Below are 18,551 nucleotides of genomic sequence, written 5' to 3' on the forward strand. Positions count from 1 at the left end.
TACATTTTGAAAGAAAATATTGTTACGTGTAGTTATTTTAATTTTTTTTAAACAAGGAAATATCTTTGTAAGTATTTGTATTTTGCTGAAAAACACGCTGCCACTTCCAGCTACAAAAAATGGTTATTGAACAATATTAATTAACTGCATTTAAAGCAATGGGTAGCTTAAATGGCAAATAATGGAGCTTATTCCATAGGTATCGTTTATGAAGCAAACACCGCGAGCCGCATTATCACAATCAAACGTTAATTAACGGATGTTGTTCAACGTAATACAAACTATTGTGTACCGTCTGTAGACTAAAGTAGGGAGGTTTATAATAGCTCGTATACACACATATACTGACTAAATCATTTAAAGAGTTTCGAACTAACATTTTCAAAGGCACGAGCAGTTCAGAAAAGGAAGATAGTAACGCACGTAATGATAGGAAATATTTTACCGGCAAATTATCGTACGGATCGTAATATACCCGATCGAAAAAAAAACCGGTCGTTTCGATACATTAAAACAAGAAATGTATAAGTTTCCCCGCTATTCAATCGTGTAATAAATGCAGTACTTCTTCATAATACGTGTAATAAATGCAGTATTTCTATCATGCGTCTTGGATCTTTCGATCGACCGGTCGCTTGTTACAGGCGACGCCGCACGTTCCTTATATAAAAGACATTGATTCAGCGCCGCGTACTCGGCTACTCGTTTCCTACCATCGCGGACGCACACAAACTAGTCCTTAGCCGTGTCATCCCTAGAGAGAAATGAATAAAAACAGGTTCGACTAGTTCGAGGGCCTCGTGTGTGTTAACCCTTCCCGCGCAATTACAATCACGCGCGTTCCTACCGTAGCAATTCACCATTCCAAGAATGCGATACTTGTCCAGCGTTCCGAGTATCAAATATCGTTGCTCGTTAACGTGAATATAATGAGACGAGAGTCTTTCGTCTTTAAAACTATGCGAGCAATATCACGTTGCGCGTTTATCCGCTTTAACTCGCTAGAGGTGACAACAAAGTCGCGCGAGAGGAGACAGTGTCCCTGTCTCTTTCTCTCTCTTTCTCTTCCCTCTGCACACTGCATAATTATCCCTCGCTAGATCGTATGATCATCGATTGAGCTGCATGCACTGCGCAAGAAGCCATCAACACGCTTGCGGCGTTTCAGGAACAAACCGGCGACAGCTCGCAGCATCACTGAAGGTCGAAGACACTATCGATGAACAAGATTAAAGGGGAGGTCAGGTGCACGGAACACGCGAGGTGTTGAAAGGGACGCGTAGCATAAAAACCACAGATCTAAGAGAAAAAAACAGCACTCTCTTTCTCGGGCCGGCCCTAATAAAGAGCAGCCCGACATTTAGAAACACACGTTACTAATTGGCGGAAATTAATCAAACGTGCCGCCTCGCTCATTAACGATAGAATAGAACGGAAGTCTTGTAAGAAAGGCTATATGTATAAGCGCTAGAAATAAAAGTTCTATATAAAAGTTGCACAGCTATACGTGTATGTACTGTCTTTAACGGTATTCCATTTGTTTGCATCGTAACGTAATAATTAACAAAGTATAATGTAACGTTATATAAATAAAACTAAATGAAACTTTTATTTTCAAAAAAATATTTTTACGGTTCGAGATAAGCTATACAAAAAAAACATAGAAACCCCGATATTCCTGCGAAACGAGTCGACGGGGAAAAACAGAAATGTCTCTATTTATACATCGCGACATTCGGATGGAAAAAATAAAACAATGCCGCATATCAAAGAACAAAAAATATATTTCAAACGGATTCTTATTTTTAATCCGCGTCCGTATTGTGCATTTTTATTGTGGCGATCGGATGATCAAAGCGTATATATGAAATGCTCTTCGTTAAAATAAAACGTTAAAATAAAACTGCGCAATTGCTGCCGGCTCTGTACAATTTTAAAATACGCTGGCACAAATGTGGTATACGTTTACCATCTGGCTTGCAAAAATTCGAATCGGTAGAAATTTGAGTTTCACGTAGACCCAGTTATTTACCAATCACACATATCGCGTATACGCCGATATATGCAAGTGAACAATTTCGAGTGCGCAGCATATAGAAATTCCGAGCAATAAAATGACATTCGATTTCGAGTCGAATTTGCGAAATTACACCACTGCATACTCAATCACCTTAAAATTCAACCAAAAAACCTTCAACTATCGAATTCAAGCCGAACGTTTTCAATTTATAGAAAGAGATTTTTTATCTTATTTTATTTGTAATGTTTATAAACGGGATTCAAACTCTTTATCCGCTTCGTTTGTGCCTCTCGTATTTACGAATTCGAACGACTATATTCCGGAATAATAAATTCGTAATTTCGAAATTACTATGTGTTTCCGAACGCGATACGTGATAATGCTTATCCGATACTCATTGTCTCCGACGATGACGACGATAATAGATGCCGCCGGGAACCAAACCGCAATACCCTTTTACGGTCCGTACTCGCCCCGAGGCCGTGCTGGATACGCCCCTTAAAGCTTCGGAATCTTCGGTTCCGGGTCAATGCGATCTGGTCAATCTGGCATCTCAAGGTGGATTTCTCAGCAGACTTTTATTGATGAAAGTAACGCATCAGGAAAGAGAACGAGGGCCGCGGATTGGAGATATATATATATATATATATATATATATATATATATATATGTTTTCCGTACGTATCATTCACTTAGGATCCCAAAGCGTATCGCGGAACTAACGTACTTGACGTTCGTTAAGCCAGGAGCTGTCGATACGACCGATTTCTTGGATCCCCAAACAGGCTCCGGCCTTGGGAATAACGACAACGCCGAGAGACCAGGGAAGCTCCGTCGGATGTTGAATTTCCAGCTCGCTATACACGACATCTCCTCGCGTAGGTAAGGATTCGATTTAGATCGTGGCGCGCGACACTGGCAATCGTACATTTGAACGAAACGTGTCCAAAATTCAACCTCGCGGAGTTTCGCAAGCTCGCTCGATACGACGACGCAAAAATCATTCCGAGTGCCGAACTTTGCACTCCGACCGACTTCGCATTAGAAACAAATCGACAAAGTTTCGCAGGCAGGTAATTCACGGAAGATGTTCGGAGAGAGTCAAGCCCGGGCAGATACAGAACTGGCGGCGCAGCGCGGCGGCGGCGGACGCGGATCGAGAATTAAATCTTGAATACGCGGGCAGAATAAATGAAATGCGACGGAGTGACGTTTAATCTGCTAAATGAGTACGGCTGTGAGCTAAGCCTGACGAGACATTTCAATGTGTCATCGGCAGTAAACTGACGTTGATCGCGCCACATCCGATAGATTGATTTATCTCTGTTGCTAGGACATTGTTACGTTCGCGATTCCGAAGGCAAATGGATGCGTCGGCTGGCCGTCAATCTATTGTATAAAATGATTAATATAATTTATCGTGGAAATTCCAACGAGCCCCCCCGGTCATCGTGATACTTCTCGTATAGTTCGCCCGGTTTGAAACGGGGATGTGTTTTAGCGTATGCGCACAATTCACGTGGATGTTCGCGGTTAGTTCGGTGAAGGACGACGTAAAGAGAAATTTAAAATTTAAATATTTGAAATATTCAAATACTGATATTTGAGACATTTTCTCGTTTTTATTTTTATTTTTATTATTATTATCTTTTCAAGAACAGAAACAAGAAATGCGCGAAACGTGACATCGAAAGCAAAGACTCCGAATTCGTGTCGTCCTTGCTCTTTAAAATTTATTCAGTTATATTTGTGCTCGTACAAACGCCTCCTCGCAACACTGTTGACGGCGACGACAGCGATGAGCACGTCAACGGAAACGACGATAGTCGGCAAATGTTTCGTCGCGTGCACGTTATACGCTCGTGTATAGTACACCGAGCGTACATACATATACGTCTACGATAGTATGGTAAGTATAATACAGACACGCGTCATGCCCGTACGCCTGCCAGAAATTTAATTAGACGTATACTTGAAACTGGCGCTGCGCTGCCTGTCGCGCACGATAGATTTTACTCGGTGCCGCCGACTGTCGAAGAAACTTGGTACGCCCACGGCATATCGCGCGCTCCGCTGCTTATAACGTTCTTTAATTAACGTGGGAGTACTTCGACTTTCGCCAGCTTCCCTCCGTATCGCGAATAACGGCCACGGGCGAAGACTGCCCCCGTGAACCGCCGGCGTCGTTCCTGCAACGTCGACGCGATGCAATGCGATGCATAAGTAGATCGGGAAGGGGAAAAAAATAAGAGAATTCGCAACCTCGACGAGAAACTCAATGCCGTTTATTCCCCGAAACCTTTATAATGCGCCGAGCAGCAATGGCGGAAAAGAAGTCGGAACTTTACTGCGAGATTCGAGGCGAAAGTTCGAGCGAATGTAAGGAGCCCTACGTGACTTGTATCCAGAAACGAGTAAATAAATAAATACGCCAGGAGTTATACGGTGCGGTCTAAATCAATTTTCGTAAAACATATATATATATATATATATATATATATATCGGAGCTATACATAAAACTAAATCCCTTTCTCGTAATACCACGTCGTCGAATCATTGTTCGCTGTATTAATATTTGCTGTACTAATCACGTTATTATTCAAAGCGGAATATATACACGCTGACAATTGCGGAAATTCGATTGTCATCCTGTTAAATATCATCTCTCACGACGAGTAAACATAATGACTGAGCGATGATAAAGAAATCGATATTGCGACAAGGATAATTTTTAAACATGCAGCGAGTAAGACGGTCTCTATAATGGATAAATAAGAAATCAATAAAGATAAGTTTTCCGATCCACACAGGCACGTCCTATCGATAAAAACACACGTTTCTATCACTCGTAACTATACGATTGCCTACCTCATTCATCATGAGTGCTTGCTTGTGCAGCGTGCAACCTGCATTTTCATGCAATTACACCGCCTCATCTGCTAAACGAAACGTCGGGCGTAATCGATTGATCAAAGGTCAGGTAACGGACGTTTCGTAAGATACATTGAAATGAGCCTAGCCTGGCTTCGTAGGTGGCATGTGTATACCGCGATATGGTTGATTACCAAATTACGAGGCACCTGCGCCGTAGGTGTATTGCTAACGTGACAATGCTACGAGACCGAGAACGCGTTATCCGATCGTAATCCAAGCCGCGCTCCAAGCCGGTGGTCCGTGAATCGAATTTCTCAAGTGTCGGCGATCGGCTGAAACGAAATCGCGTATCCTTGGGAAATATCGCGAGCCGGGTCTCCGAGGAGCGATTACCTCGATCCGACGTTAGAGAAAATCTTCGCGGAGCCGCGCACTATCCTTAATTGGATGCACCTTTCATGCGTTTCTCACGATCGTAAATGATGATGCGCGTTGAAATGTCGAATGATCGATTCTCCAAATAAGCAGGACACTCGCGATGCTTATTTAAAGGCCATACAAACGCGTGGGCGACATAGCTAGTACCTCTAAGCTAACAATGCTTGTTTATCTTATTGTTAGTCTTGCACGAAGCACCTTTGAGGCATCACACTTCCTCCTTATCGAATATTCTGAAAGAGAAGTTTAGGATCTATTCTCTGATCCTTTTCACGCATACGTAGAACAAAAGTAATCTTAACGTTTAGAAAAGCTCGTACTTTATTAGAGCAATTAGACAATACGCAATATTGTTGTGGAAAGTCAAAAAAATCTTTAAATTTAAGTAAATAAAATGATTAAGTAAACCGGTATATGTATATAATTACCAATATTGGATTACATATTAAAACACGACTCGAGATCTTTTAAATAGCGTACTTATCAAATGTGTACATACACGCGCGCGCGCTGACTGATCGGTATAATAATTCATGTTGATTAATTAATCCGCGGTAATTCCTATTTTGCGCTGGAAAGCCTCACATATTATACTGAATACACGCGGTATTAAATTCAAGAAGTGTGTGCGACAGGGAGAAATGAATTAATCTTTGCAAATCATATATCTGAAGGACACGCACCTCTCACTTTAGGAAAGGGATTCTCCTCGTCATTTTCTATTAATTCATTATCCGTCGCGCGTTTTTCAGTATTTCACGCGAAATCAGACGTAACGAAAACCCGTTATCTCTCGAGCGGAGATGCCCTTCCATTTCGACAGTGGCAGGAATCGGCATGTCGGAGCGGACGTTGTCGCGTCGCATCGGGACACGACGGGGGGAGATGAAGGGAAGGGGGAGGGCCCATCGATCGCGAGGGAGAGGTCCGCGTCGCGCGATTTATCGTCATCTTCGTCCCGATAAAGCGACAGAGTTCGTTACGCCGCGAAATTTCATCCCCGCGAGAATAAATTTCGACCTTTCGTCGACGGGGACGATCTTATCGGGGCTCTGCCGGCCGATCAATGTGCCGCTAAATTATGAACCCCGCGACCGAACTGGCGTATACGAAGCTACCGATATTCTGCCACCGCCACCGCCGCCGTCGCCGCCGCGCGAGACCCGACAGCGCAGCGACAGCAGATAGAAAGCGGACGGGAAAAAAACGAAAAAAAAAAAACGGAAAAAAATAAAAGAAGAAAAAACCGGTGAAAGATTCGCCGTACTGTCCGACGTAGTTAAATATGTATGATAGAGGACCGGGGCCGACGGGGGACAGTTTTCACTTCTCTCGCCGCGAAAACTGCTCTCTCGCTCGCGCCGATGCGCGGCCAAACGCGGCCGCGTAAAGGCAAACGTGTCCGTCACAATTTGGCATGCGAAATGTCCGGCTTCATATTTTGAGCGAGCGCCGTCATATAACTAACTTAGTAATATTCGATCTAATCTGCGTTATAACAGAGGGAAAACGCATAGAACGCGCGCGGGGGAGGAATCTGTCAATATTTCATCATAATTCCGCACGTCATTCCCCCAACAACGTTCCCACCAATAATGTTATCTAATACGTTACGTTAAATTCGCGTAATGCGCGTATCGCCATAATGTTTCGACGTGAAATTTCGTATAGCGCCGTGCGTTACAACTATCAACTATCGACGGCTGACAAGTGTAATGTAGAAGTAATTAAACCGGCCGTTGTGTTTTATTGGCTCCGTCCCCCTCCGTTGTTACCTAACCGAGAAGATCGGTCACGCGGGCTAATTGAACCAAAAATTAAGCTCAACTCCATCGATTAAAATTGTTCGCAACTCACGAGAGGACCGTGTAAACGTCGGTCGAGGGTAGTTGGAAAGACGTCTGATTAATAGTGAAACCCGTCCCACGGCCGGAGGGCCAACGCCGGGTTTTTGCCGGGCACGTCCATCCGTTCGTTCCCTCTCGGGAAGCTCTCACAACTATTGGGTCTCGTTAATTAAAAGTTACCTAATAAACTGTGCCGCGATTTCGTGGCGAGACGCGCGCCGGACCGTCGCGGACGCTCTTGCTCAAGAATCAAGCTCTTCTCTGACAATGAGTGATTCGCGAATGATAACTAAGATTAGTGAGATTAATTCAAACGCGATCAACGATGCGACTGCGGGTGACTGCGGGTGATTTTTCAGCTCGCGGCTCAAAAATTGTGATTTGTTATATGCGTTTTCGGATTACTACGAATCAGACTTGAAAGTTATTGAATTCTTCGTGTAAAACATCAACTTTGCTTGACAAAAATCTATGCGTAACCTTCAAATTCAGTTATGAAATATGCGTTGTTAAAAAGCAAAAGTTAAAACACCTTATCATGTTTCACAAACAACGGCTATATTGAAATGTCGATCGTTAGACCTTGATGTCCTCGCTAATTGCTAACCGAGACAATTCTGTAGCAACTGCTGCAGTTCACGAAATTCTAATGACATCGGAGTAACAAATCAAAGCGTATATGAAAAATACATGAAGAGCGACGCGTAACAATTTGAATCGCGACAAGGGATAAAAGTACAGCGGAACCGACTGTAAGACCCCCGCCCCGTCGACCCCCATCGACCGCCGCGACGGCGGTTATACAGAGAAAAGGGTAAATTGAAATGCGACGCCACAAATGTCGCTACATCTAACTCTAACGTGTGGATGCTTCCAGCTATACCTAAGTAGCTACCGTCGTCGGCGGGCTCGTGCCAAACAATTTGCAATGCTGAAACGAAAAGTTGTCGGGCTTTAGCGCAAGCGCAAGCTCTCTTCTCGCGGCAAGAGAGAGAGAGAGAGAGAGAGAGAGAGAGAGAGAGAGAGAGAGAGAGAGAGAGAGAGATGGGGAGAGATGGCCGTGTAGACGGAAGTCGTCACCGACGAGCTCGGGGACGCGAGGTGGAGGCGATCCCCGTTAAGTAGGCGAAAGGAAGCGGCGCGACGAAAAGAACTGAGCAGGAGGAGGAATAAGACAAAGAACGAGGACTTGCAATACGACGATTCAAATTCGCTCTGATACGGCGGTTTGCTTTCCGCGCCAGCGTAAGAAAAGTCAGACCTTACATTCTCCCTTGCGTATTCCATTACTCGTTTCCCCCGTCTTGGCCTTTTCAACTTCTCTTCGCGTAGCTAGCTGCCAGTTTTATGTTTTCACCCCGCATAAATACGGCGGTGCTTTCGATCTATGTACATCAAGAAGCGTTTCTTAATCTGACGATCTTGCGTTGCAAACTATTTTTACGTCGTCGTTTTAAAATTAATTTTATTCGATGATAAAATAGTTCTGAACGATAAGTAGCCCTGTATTATATTAGCGCGCTACATATCTCACATGCTAAAAATAATACGCATATACTGCATGTCGCGTGACCTATCAATTTGTTTTCTTCTTTCCGTTCTCCATTCAGGTTAATGCCATAAGCGTAAGTCGCAGAAGCGTGATCGAGCGCCCTGTAACGCACGGTATATGGATCGTAAAACGCGAAGAAACGTGCAACGATGAAGGTGCATGGGAAAATAGTGCAACAACCGGGCTTGCCGAGCTCACGTAATAAAACGGTTGGCATTTTCTCATTTAACATAATTTTTCCAGCTCCGCGACGTGTACCGCTCGGAATGTCACGGTCGAGCCTCCGCATCGCGGAGTCCTTAACCAAACTCGCGATTAAATTTAAAAATTATACATCTGGAGGCAAAAGGTGTTTCAAAGAGAAAGAGAAAATTTTCAGTCGCAATATAAAGCACGCACACATCTAGGAACTTTAGCAAAGAAGCATTTTTTCTCTCGACGTATAGATATATTAATTATCGAAAAAGCTTTACGTTTCTGAAATAAATGCTCGATGACGCCGCTCTCTCCGCAGCTTTTAAAGATCAACGCTTTCGAAATGAATTAAACGATACATGTCCGAAATATGCTTGTCCAAATTATGCGAAAATTATCCTTGTAATTGATCCAATAACTCCATTATAACATTCTCGTTTACAATTCGCGTTAATACGCGGTAATATCGAATAGTTTACGTAAACAATGGGAAAATTTAGCTATGCCCGTGCATATGTTTATGTAATACGATTACCTTGCTCGTATAGCGGATATTAAATTTTTACTGAATCAAATATGGAGTTTCCAATTAAATATATGTCCGTAAACACGCCTTGTATTTAATCGCAGGAATAAATGTTACGCGACTGCTATTTGTAAGGGATACAAGTCTTTGTAAATCCGGCTTATATTCTGTTCTACAATTTTTACATCACCCAGCAATCTCACAATACCTCTTTAATGCGAATGTCGAGAGAGTAGGATTCCGATAATCGTATATGTGATTGTGATTCCGGATCTCGCGCGATATTCTGATATAATTATGAAAAATATCCCGAGCGCGCGCTCTATCCGCTCTCGCTCCCGTTCATTCGCGACGTCTTTCCGTCGCGGCGTCGGCGCGTCGCGACGGTGCGCGCAGGCGGCTTTTAGTCGTATCGAATCCGTATAAAGTATATCGTACGCGATCGGTATCGGGGCGATTTTCTACGTATAACGATCGCGAGTGGAACGGCGTTAATACGTGTACTTTATCGCTGTTGAACGGTGCCACGGAAGGGTTTTAAACTGCGGAAAACTGGAACGGCACATACGAACCGAGGTATACGTGACTGCCGGCGGTGCCAGTAACGCGCATACGTGTACAATTCTCTCCTCGATTAGTTTAGTCGTGGCGGGAACACGTTGCCCGCGCGCGCGCGCGCGCGCGCTCGTGGTTCCTCCGACCTCCGACCGTACAAGCCTTCCCGGGGCCCGGTAGTTTGCGCCCGCACGCGTATGCAAATTCGCTGTCGATCACAAATCATTACCGTACGATTCGAAAGTTATCCCGGTAATCGGCGATAACCCCGGGCCGCCGTACGGCGCGGAGGAAATTCATGGTGCACGCGGAGCTGTATCGAATCGATACAATTAACCCTGCAAACCACAATGGGGTTGTGCGCCATTGTATTGGCCAACACCGCGTTATAATTGCCGCCGTCGCCCCCGCCGCTGCCACTGCCACCGCCGCCACCGTTGCCGTTGCCGTTGCCGTCGCCGTCGTTGACGAAATAGTTTTCGCCGTGCCATGCGCACGAGATTTATGATATATCTAATTCCGTCATAAACACGCACGTATTATTTTATTCATCGTTGAAATTAACCATTTTGTTCCGCAAACGTGAGATGGACGTTAATAGGAAGTTTAAAATAGATTGGTTTTATGAAGATCGATATATTTATCCGCGACACGCGTCGAAAATGCGCATTATTTTTGCCAGAGTTCGCGAAACGCCACGCGAAAAAGGCGCATGCCGATAAAAAGGAGGATCAGTTGCCTGTACATTTGCAAATGTTGCCCGATATCGAAACGACCGACTCTCTTTCTTTCTCTTTGCAAGGGGGTTATACATATTAGTTATAAAGTTTCACGATACGTTATATTACTTCGTGAAAATTCATCACCTTCTTGCCAAGCGAAAATATGCTACTAAGAAGGTAAGATAAAAAGACAAATGTGAAAAAAGGGAGGCACGTAGGCGCAGATGCTATATACATAAATTGGAACGCTGCGACGCGACGCGCGCAAACGGCCCTTCTCGCGACTCGAATGTCGCGTCTGCACGAGGAGCGCGCCAAAGACCAGCGCATCCCGTGCAGCCGAGCTCTTTGAACATGAAACTTACTCCGAGTATCTGAGAGCTTTAATAAGGCAGACCGTGTTGCGCGCGTAGTTCGCGACGGTACGGGCAACGCCCATCTCATCCCTATTTCCGCGCTATCATCCGGTGCGAGAGGGAAGGTGGTCTATCCTTGCCCTGGCTTTTCGCCCTCGTTTGCGCGCGATTCGTCTCACGAACCAGGTAACTCTCATCTGATGCCACGAACCTCGGTGGAATTCGTCGAGAATAATTTGCGTCGGTCTATATCCTGATTGCAGCGCAGAAAGCGTCGTTATACTCACGTTTAAGCGATAATTTGTCGCAAATTGTGTGCAAAAAAATTCGCGCCAACGAATATGCACTCGCAGGGAGACATAAGGGCGCGGAACGATATTTCGTTTATTCGATATCGAGAAGAAAATAATTTGTTACGCGAGCGTGACGCTCGCCGGCATCGGCTGCTCGTGGCGATCCAATTACTCAAGGCGAGCATTATTCGCGTAAAGCGACGGTACAAATTATTGTTATCGTTACCATCGTCGGGTCTAATCTACGTGTAGAATTGATCCACCCTCGGGACTCGCCCCCTTACCCCTTCCGTCCCGTCGCAACTATTTGTCTAAGTCTCGCGCTTTCCTCGCGCGCGTCTCATTATCGCTCGTATAACGTGAGGAAAAGTCGCATAATCGCATAATGGCCGCTCGTCTAAAACTCATTAGTTTCTTCAGTCCGCATAATATATTGGATACTTATGCAACAGGATTCAAATAATTAATGTGGAAAATGGCAATCGGCGAGCGCCTCTCGCGGAACCGCTTAATAGGTTTAATGTTTACTTAAAGTTCACCTAACTTCGGTCATTATGAAATGGCATTTGGCGCGTCGAGCCCTATTAGTCGCCGACTAATTAAATAAATCAGACAAGAGTCTTAACTATTGACACGCCTGCGAGAGATGTCGCGAGCAATAATGATTTGTCTGCGAATTTTGACCTCCGACATATCTGTATCCGCGAAGGCATCCGATACGGTAATCGCGAATAATCCGAAACGTGATATCTGAGACGTTACGTCGGTTATAAACGGCATCACAATTCGTGAAACGTAATAGCTGGCACGGAGGGGTGGGCGGCAAGGGGGGGAGGAAGAGGAGGAGGAGGAGGAGGAGGAGGCTTTAAAGATATATCGCGATTTTACACTGTCGTTGCGTCGTGAAATGCGATACGGCTTTCGGAGTTTCTGTAAATAACGGGGACGCGAGAAATCCCGTGTGCGCCATTTCTCGCGCGCGAATCAAATCCACGTCGCGACAGGCGCCCGTTATTTGACTTTTAACGAATTACCCGTTCGCCGACCAGCGAACTTGACTATTCCTAAATCATACCCGTGAAACGATGGATTGTACATGGTTCCCCACCCCCAACTCTCGTTCAATATATAGTTTACGTGCGCAACGTTCGTGAGAAAGGTGCTATCTTTGAATTTTTTGAGCTGCATTGGATAAATGTCAAAATGTGTTCTCAGAAAGAGTTATATATAATGTCAAACTATGTTCTTAAAAAAACAACGTAAAATAAAACTGTATTATTAAAGATCACTTTGTAAAACTTTCTACGAAGCTACTGGAAATAACACAAGAATTTCTATAAATAATAAGACGACTGAATCTTCAAAGTATTCTGTTTACTCCGTTTATTACACTGGTTCAATACGTCTAACCGCATTTCCGCCGAGTCATTTCACTGGCAAAGTCTTCGGACCGGAGAAAGAAAGAGAGACGAACAGCGGATGCGATACCTTGCGCCGTAATCCGCCGTACTCACGAAAGAAACGGGATGTCGCGTGTCCCCGGTCGCAAAAAAAACCCTAACCGGACACGCGCACGCCGGCAACCTGCTCGGCCGAGAAACCCTGCCGGAGTAGCATACGTGACCGTATGGTGGCCGGAAGATCCGCTGGGGGTGCGCGAGAGAAATAAGCAGAGAGGGGAGACGGACTACCCAGAGGGACATATGTCGGGGACACGTAATTCGCCGACCACGCCTCAATGATCGTGCGGCACGCACGCGGGCGTACACGCACGCACGTACACGCGCACGCCAGGTCCGCAAGCCGCCCGCGCGCGTGCGACTTGAATTCGATTAACGCAAAGGGACCCTGCTACTCCGACGAGTGGTGGCTCGGGGTGCCTCCCGCCACCCTCGTCGAAGAAGAAAAAAAAAGAGAAAAGAGCACGAGGAAAATCGCAAAGATAGATTCCCGTGCGAGTGTAAGCTAGAATTAACCACAGGGTCAGAAATATAAGCGCAACTAAACCGTGGATCTGTCAATATCAAGTAGAATCAATTTTTCCTGCTGCGAAGTTGATTCTTATTATCTTCTTACAATTAGCCTAGTTTAGACAATTTAAAAATCATTACTCTTCGCGTGAAATAAACAGGGTCGAATTGTAAATACTCAACGCTGCAGAGTGATTACTGAACTAGATAGACCGAGAGTGGAAAGCTGCCGCTGAAATTACGACGAGTAATAAGCTATTTTGCTGGTATTATCCATTAAAAGCCGTAGATTTAGCCGTAAAAGGAAACACGGCAATAGTACGCCCGCCAGAAATTGATGGGCATTACGCTAAAGTTATTTTCGACCAAAAATTGGTATCGTAAAAAGTTAATGAGCGTTGGGCTACATTATTTGCAGCGCAGGAATAATGGCGCGCATAATTAAACGTGCAAACAGCGAACGAAACCTCGGAAAATCAATTTGGTGAAAGCACCAACTTGTAAATGCCACCGATAATCTCCATGCTTTGTGTTGCGCTATATAACAAGGTATAGCCACCGATATGTATATATACATATGTGTATATATATATATAAATATAGATATATATATGAGTATTTTAATAACAGACACTCTCTAAAGGCCAAACCAAGAAGAAAGCGGTTGGTGTCGAGACACTGATAATTTGCAAATCATATAAGCATTCACTATTTTTTAATTACTTGTTACAGAAATTAATTACAGAATATAGGATTCGTAAACTACTATCTTGAATCTACCTCTACATAACAGAGAGTTACAAATTGGGAAGGTACATAATTGGTAACTGATTTGTCATATATCCCGAATATGGTTTACGAAAGTCGATAATAATGAGAAGAGATGGAAAACAATAGGTACTCGGTGTTTATTATTGGTGTGTAATCCGTGAGAAATGTAACGAGTGCTAATCACTTATATAACTGTTCGTTCGACCACTGTGCACTGTGAAAATATACGAGTGTTATTTCTAGTCGTCATGTAGTTCATATATGTATATTATCTATAGCCGATGATAAATTCGGCGCTTTTAAAAGGGAATGTAATGAGATAATTGGCAGTGGACCCACTATTCGGAATCATAAAATTTTCATCGGCGTGTTCCAAGCTGGGAAAAGTTTTAGCCGATTCGATAGATTAAAAAAAAATACAACATCGTAAAAAAGAAATTCGTGCTGAATAAACGACCACAGGCTAAGTGCATCGTAAACCCCGCCGTTTGCCTCTCTTATTTCCGTCACCGTTTCCGCATCCTCTCGCTTCAAAAGCGGGCAATTAAAGAGAAGAGTCGGCGCGAGGGGAAAAAGGGAAAGAAACGACGAGAAATACCTTCGCGCAATATTGCACGTAATGCTCGTGACTGTAAAAAAACTTGGTTAGTTTAAAACAAAAACGCGCTCGGGAAAATCGCGCGCACGACACTCTGGTAAAATAATATTGTTGTTGCTTTTAGGAAGCGTCCTCGTGCGACGATGATTAATGGCCGCCCGCGACAATGGGTAGACGTCAGCAGATACGCGTGAAACCACGGCGTTACACGTGAATGTCGGCACGTGCGCTATTGTTAGGGAAATAGACTTGAATGGTGTGTTAAACAAATTTCACTCGCGAACGAAATATCCGACAGGGATGAAAAGTTGCGCCGTGCAAGATTCTATACCGGCGACAAATGTGATTTATCCCGCAACGATAAGCTCGTACGTCGTAATACGGAGAATCTCGGTATTATCATGTCTAGGACGTGGGAGACCTTAAATTTGCGCGAAGGAAATTTTTAAGAGAAATTTGCGTGAAATATTAAGTGCGCATGTATCGCACCGTTATGAGAAGATATATTTAATGACAGATTTGTACGAAATCTGAAAAAAACGTCCAATTTTATATTTGAACTTTTTCTAGTACGTAAGAATTAGTCACCGCGTGTCGGTCGTGAGATTAAGGTTTAAAAGTTATCGCGTACGATAAAATAATTTTTAAAAGGCTTATCTATTAAAAGGTTTGCAGCAGCATATCGTGCGGAAAGAGTGACCGTTTGAAAACTTTGGCGAGTACAGAATACACGGGTATTTATATAGCCGCTCGTATGACGGAAAACCGTGTAATTAAAATTCGCGTCATCCTCCGCCCGCGCGGATCCTGAATTCTACTTCGTGCCAGAAGACCTATGTGTACATAAAAAGTTTGACAAAAGCAAATGGGTGCCGCTTTTGTGGCCGCATTATACCGTAATGCAATATTACTAGGACCAAACTTTTTGCGAAACGCTACGTGCTGGCACAGCTTACTCACAACATTTTTATACGTCAGATAAGTAGCGCCAAACAATTAAACTAATTCCGTATCCTTCATTTTCACCACCCACAGCGGTAACTTTACTTTCCAACCTCACCAACCTGCCACTTTCATTTTCACGTAAAGTATTTTGTTCGATTCGATCGTTATTAAGTTAGCGAAAAGTCCCTTTCGGGAAGAATAGACGTTTGACATTTCTCGCGACGTGAGACATGTCGTCGATGTCGTCTCCGCGATTTTCGAGAAGGAAGAAATCGCGCGATCCCCGAAATCGGAGATACGGTCTCTCGCCGTACACCGAGAGATACCGCCGAAGTCAAGGAATGACCGGGTAACAGGGCAGAGATCGGGAGAACGCAAAGTAAGACATAATTGCGCCATAATGGGAAAACGAAGAGTAAGAATAAAAGAAGATGAAGGATGACGGGCAACACACTGACCTTGAGCACGGACGACGGTGAGCAGGCCGGCGAGGAGAACGATCGGATGGCACCGCATCATCTTTTTTCACCTTCCTTCCCACCTCGAGGCTATTTCCACCCGGCCGTCCTCCAGCTCGTCTTCACTTTCCTCGTCTCTTGCCGCACGCGTAGGTAGGTTCGCTTTCCTCACGCAAACCCAAAAAAAACAAACACACTGCTATTACGCCCTTCTTGTTTTTTCCTCTCTCTTTCTCGCTATCCTCGCGCGACGTCCGGTCTTCCTCGCGTGCCGATCACTCGATGGTATTTCCTGCGAACCGCTCGCCACTCAATCGCCGTTTAACGTCACGAAAGATTCTGCGTTCAGCACTCATATCACTTATCCCTCGTCCGCTCTTCGCGAGAGATTGACTCTCTCTCTCTCCGCGCGAAGTCTAATCACGGATCTCCACGAATTCTCTTTTACGATAAGAGTGTCTCGTATGAATCACCGTCACCCGTTCACTGATGACCCATTCGCAGATCTCGTCGGCGACCCGCTCCCTCGTTCTAGAAATTCAAAAAACGAGGGCCGTTCGAGTTTTCGCTAAACCAATGATTTGCGAAAACAGTCGCGCAACAAATGCGGCTTTATCGCAAAGTGGTCACGGGATCTCGAGCCTCGAGCACCGCGCGCGTCTTTCTCTCCCCCGGTCGAATCTATCCTATTTCCGTATCTCCGACGAGGAGAGCTCGGCCGCGGCTCCGGATTCGCGCTCCGATTCAAACGGGGATTTCTCGAGCGGAGCGCGAGATGTTAAAGCGGCGGGAATGGAAGCGGAAGGAATCGCGACGAAGATATCGTCGAGGATAAGGGGAGCAGTGGACCAGTGCACCGGGCAAACTCGATGAAACGAGGGGAGGAAAACTTGCACGAGGGATCAGCCGCGCGACAAACTTCCGCGGGCGAGGAGCGCTCGAGGAACTGATGGAGGAAGTAAGTCAACGTAGCGGCGCGATCGAGAGATCGCTATTTCTCGCCTCGAAGCGAGGCTCAACCTGCTCGTCGTACCCGCGGGAAAAGTGGGATATACTGCAATGAATACGCCTCTAATGATCAGCCCAACGTGAATTCATTCTGCTATACATCGCCGATCCTTCCTCCGTCCTCACGCACCTCCCTCGTTTTTCTCGCATCGCTGGTCCTCTCGCCCGTTTTATCGCGCGGCGAGCGCGAAGAAAGGCGTGCACGCGTCACGGACGCAGGTAGATCGTTCCTCTCGGCTTCATGATCCTCTCGGCCGTCGGTGATCGATGAGAACTCGGAGCATATAAAAGAATGTGTGCCAGGTGGTGGCCTGCCGTCACAGGAATGCAACGCTACGCGATACCGTGCCGTCGTTGCGGCAGACCGTGAGTTCGAATAACACTTTTACGAGGTTTTCGAGGCTTCCCCCAGAGGAAGCTCCGCTCAGGACGATAATTCGCTGATCGCCCGGTACTGTCTTCCCCAAACCCCCCCGATGCATTCCGCTACCGTCTTTCTCGCCCTCTCGCCACTTTCAACGGCACTCAACGTCTCCGCTCCGCAGCGGAGACGTAATTGAATAAAACCGCTAAGTGATTAATTGCCGGAGCCTCCATGGCGCTCTTCCATACCGCCTAGCTTAAACTTCGTACTCAAGTTTAAAAGATCTCGAGCTCGGGCAACTTTAAAGAATCCGTGAACAGAGCGGCCTGTCCCATCTGGCCTGATAATCCCGAACTCCCGCGCCATCGACACTGCACCGGATATTCGGAATATTACAATATTGCACGTATCTCAAAGACGGTTCGATGCCAGGAAAAAGATAATATATAGCAAGAGATAAATGATAATTTCGTAATGCATACAAATTGCGCGTAAAAATGAATCCATTCTTGAGAAGTGCTCGAGAAAACATTGTAAAGTGTCTGCTTTATATTTTAAAGGCCGAATATTGCTTGTAGAAAAATATCCCGCGAAACCGTATCCCGCGCTTTGGTTGATAAATTACAGTTTTGTGGTCAGGCAGATCGATAAAGAATTGCGATGAAACGTTTTCTCGAAGCTACGTCATTTTTGTACGAATTACCAACTTCTTTTCTTCGTAGAGAGAATTCCAACGATTTTGTTATTGCTTCTACTACATTTCGATTGTTTGTCGAACTATAAAAGTCGCATTAATACAACGCGAAAACAGTCCACAGTCCTGTAGACGTTGCTTATTGAACTACGTTACTATACGCGAAGACGTAGACCTCTTGGTAGCCGTAGGAATAAAATTACGAACGAATAGAATCGATTTGTGAATGCTTTCATCTTTCTACTTTCTTTATAGTTTTAAAATTCCAACTCGAGAGAATGCTAACGGTAACAACACGGAATTTCCACGAGCATCTATTTTTTTCACTCGAAATTTTGTCGGCAAACAGCACATCTGGTAGCAT

At 44.9% G+C, this 18,551-nt stretch overlaps 2 protein-coding genes across 7 annotated transcripts in view; one reads left to right on the top strand and one right to left on the bottom strand.

The window, feature by feature from the left end:
- Positions 1–18,551, bottom strand: part of LOC143908059 (synaptogenesis protein syg-1) — a 356,526-nt gene that overhangs the window by 246,219 nt on the left and 91,756 nt on the right. For 5 of the 6 annotated variants that reach the window (XM_077425335.1, XM_077425336.1, XM_077425338.1 and 2 more), the window contains exon 2: positions 16,122–16,652. The exons of the other annotated variant lie outside the window; for it this stretch is intronic. In XM_077425335.1, coding sequence (XP_077281461.1) covers positions 16,122–16,182 — 61 coding nt within the window. In that variant the 5' untranslated portion in view covers positions 16,183–16,652. The remainder of the gene's footprint in view (positions 1–16,121; positions 16,653–18,551) is intronic. 6 annotated transcript variants of the gene reach the window in all.
- The window catches only part of LOC143908061 (uncharacterized), a 217,848-nt gene that overhangs the window by 100,308 nt on the left and 98,989 nt on the right, over positions 1–18,551 (top strand). The gene's annotated exons all lie outside the window — the stretch shown is intronic.

The sequence above is a fragment of the Temnothorax americanus genome, unplaced genomic scaffold (genome assembly GCF_048541705.1).
Source record: "Temnothorax americanus isolate GAGA-0224 unplaced genomic scaffold, ASM4854170v1 Scaffold9, whole genome shotgun sequence".
NCBI classification, from domain to species: domain Eukaryota; kingdom Metazoa; phylum Arthropoda; class Insecta; order Hymenoptera; family Formicidae; genus Temnothorax; species Temnothorax americanus.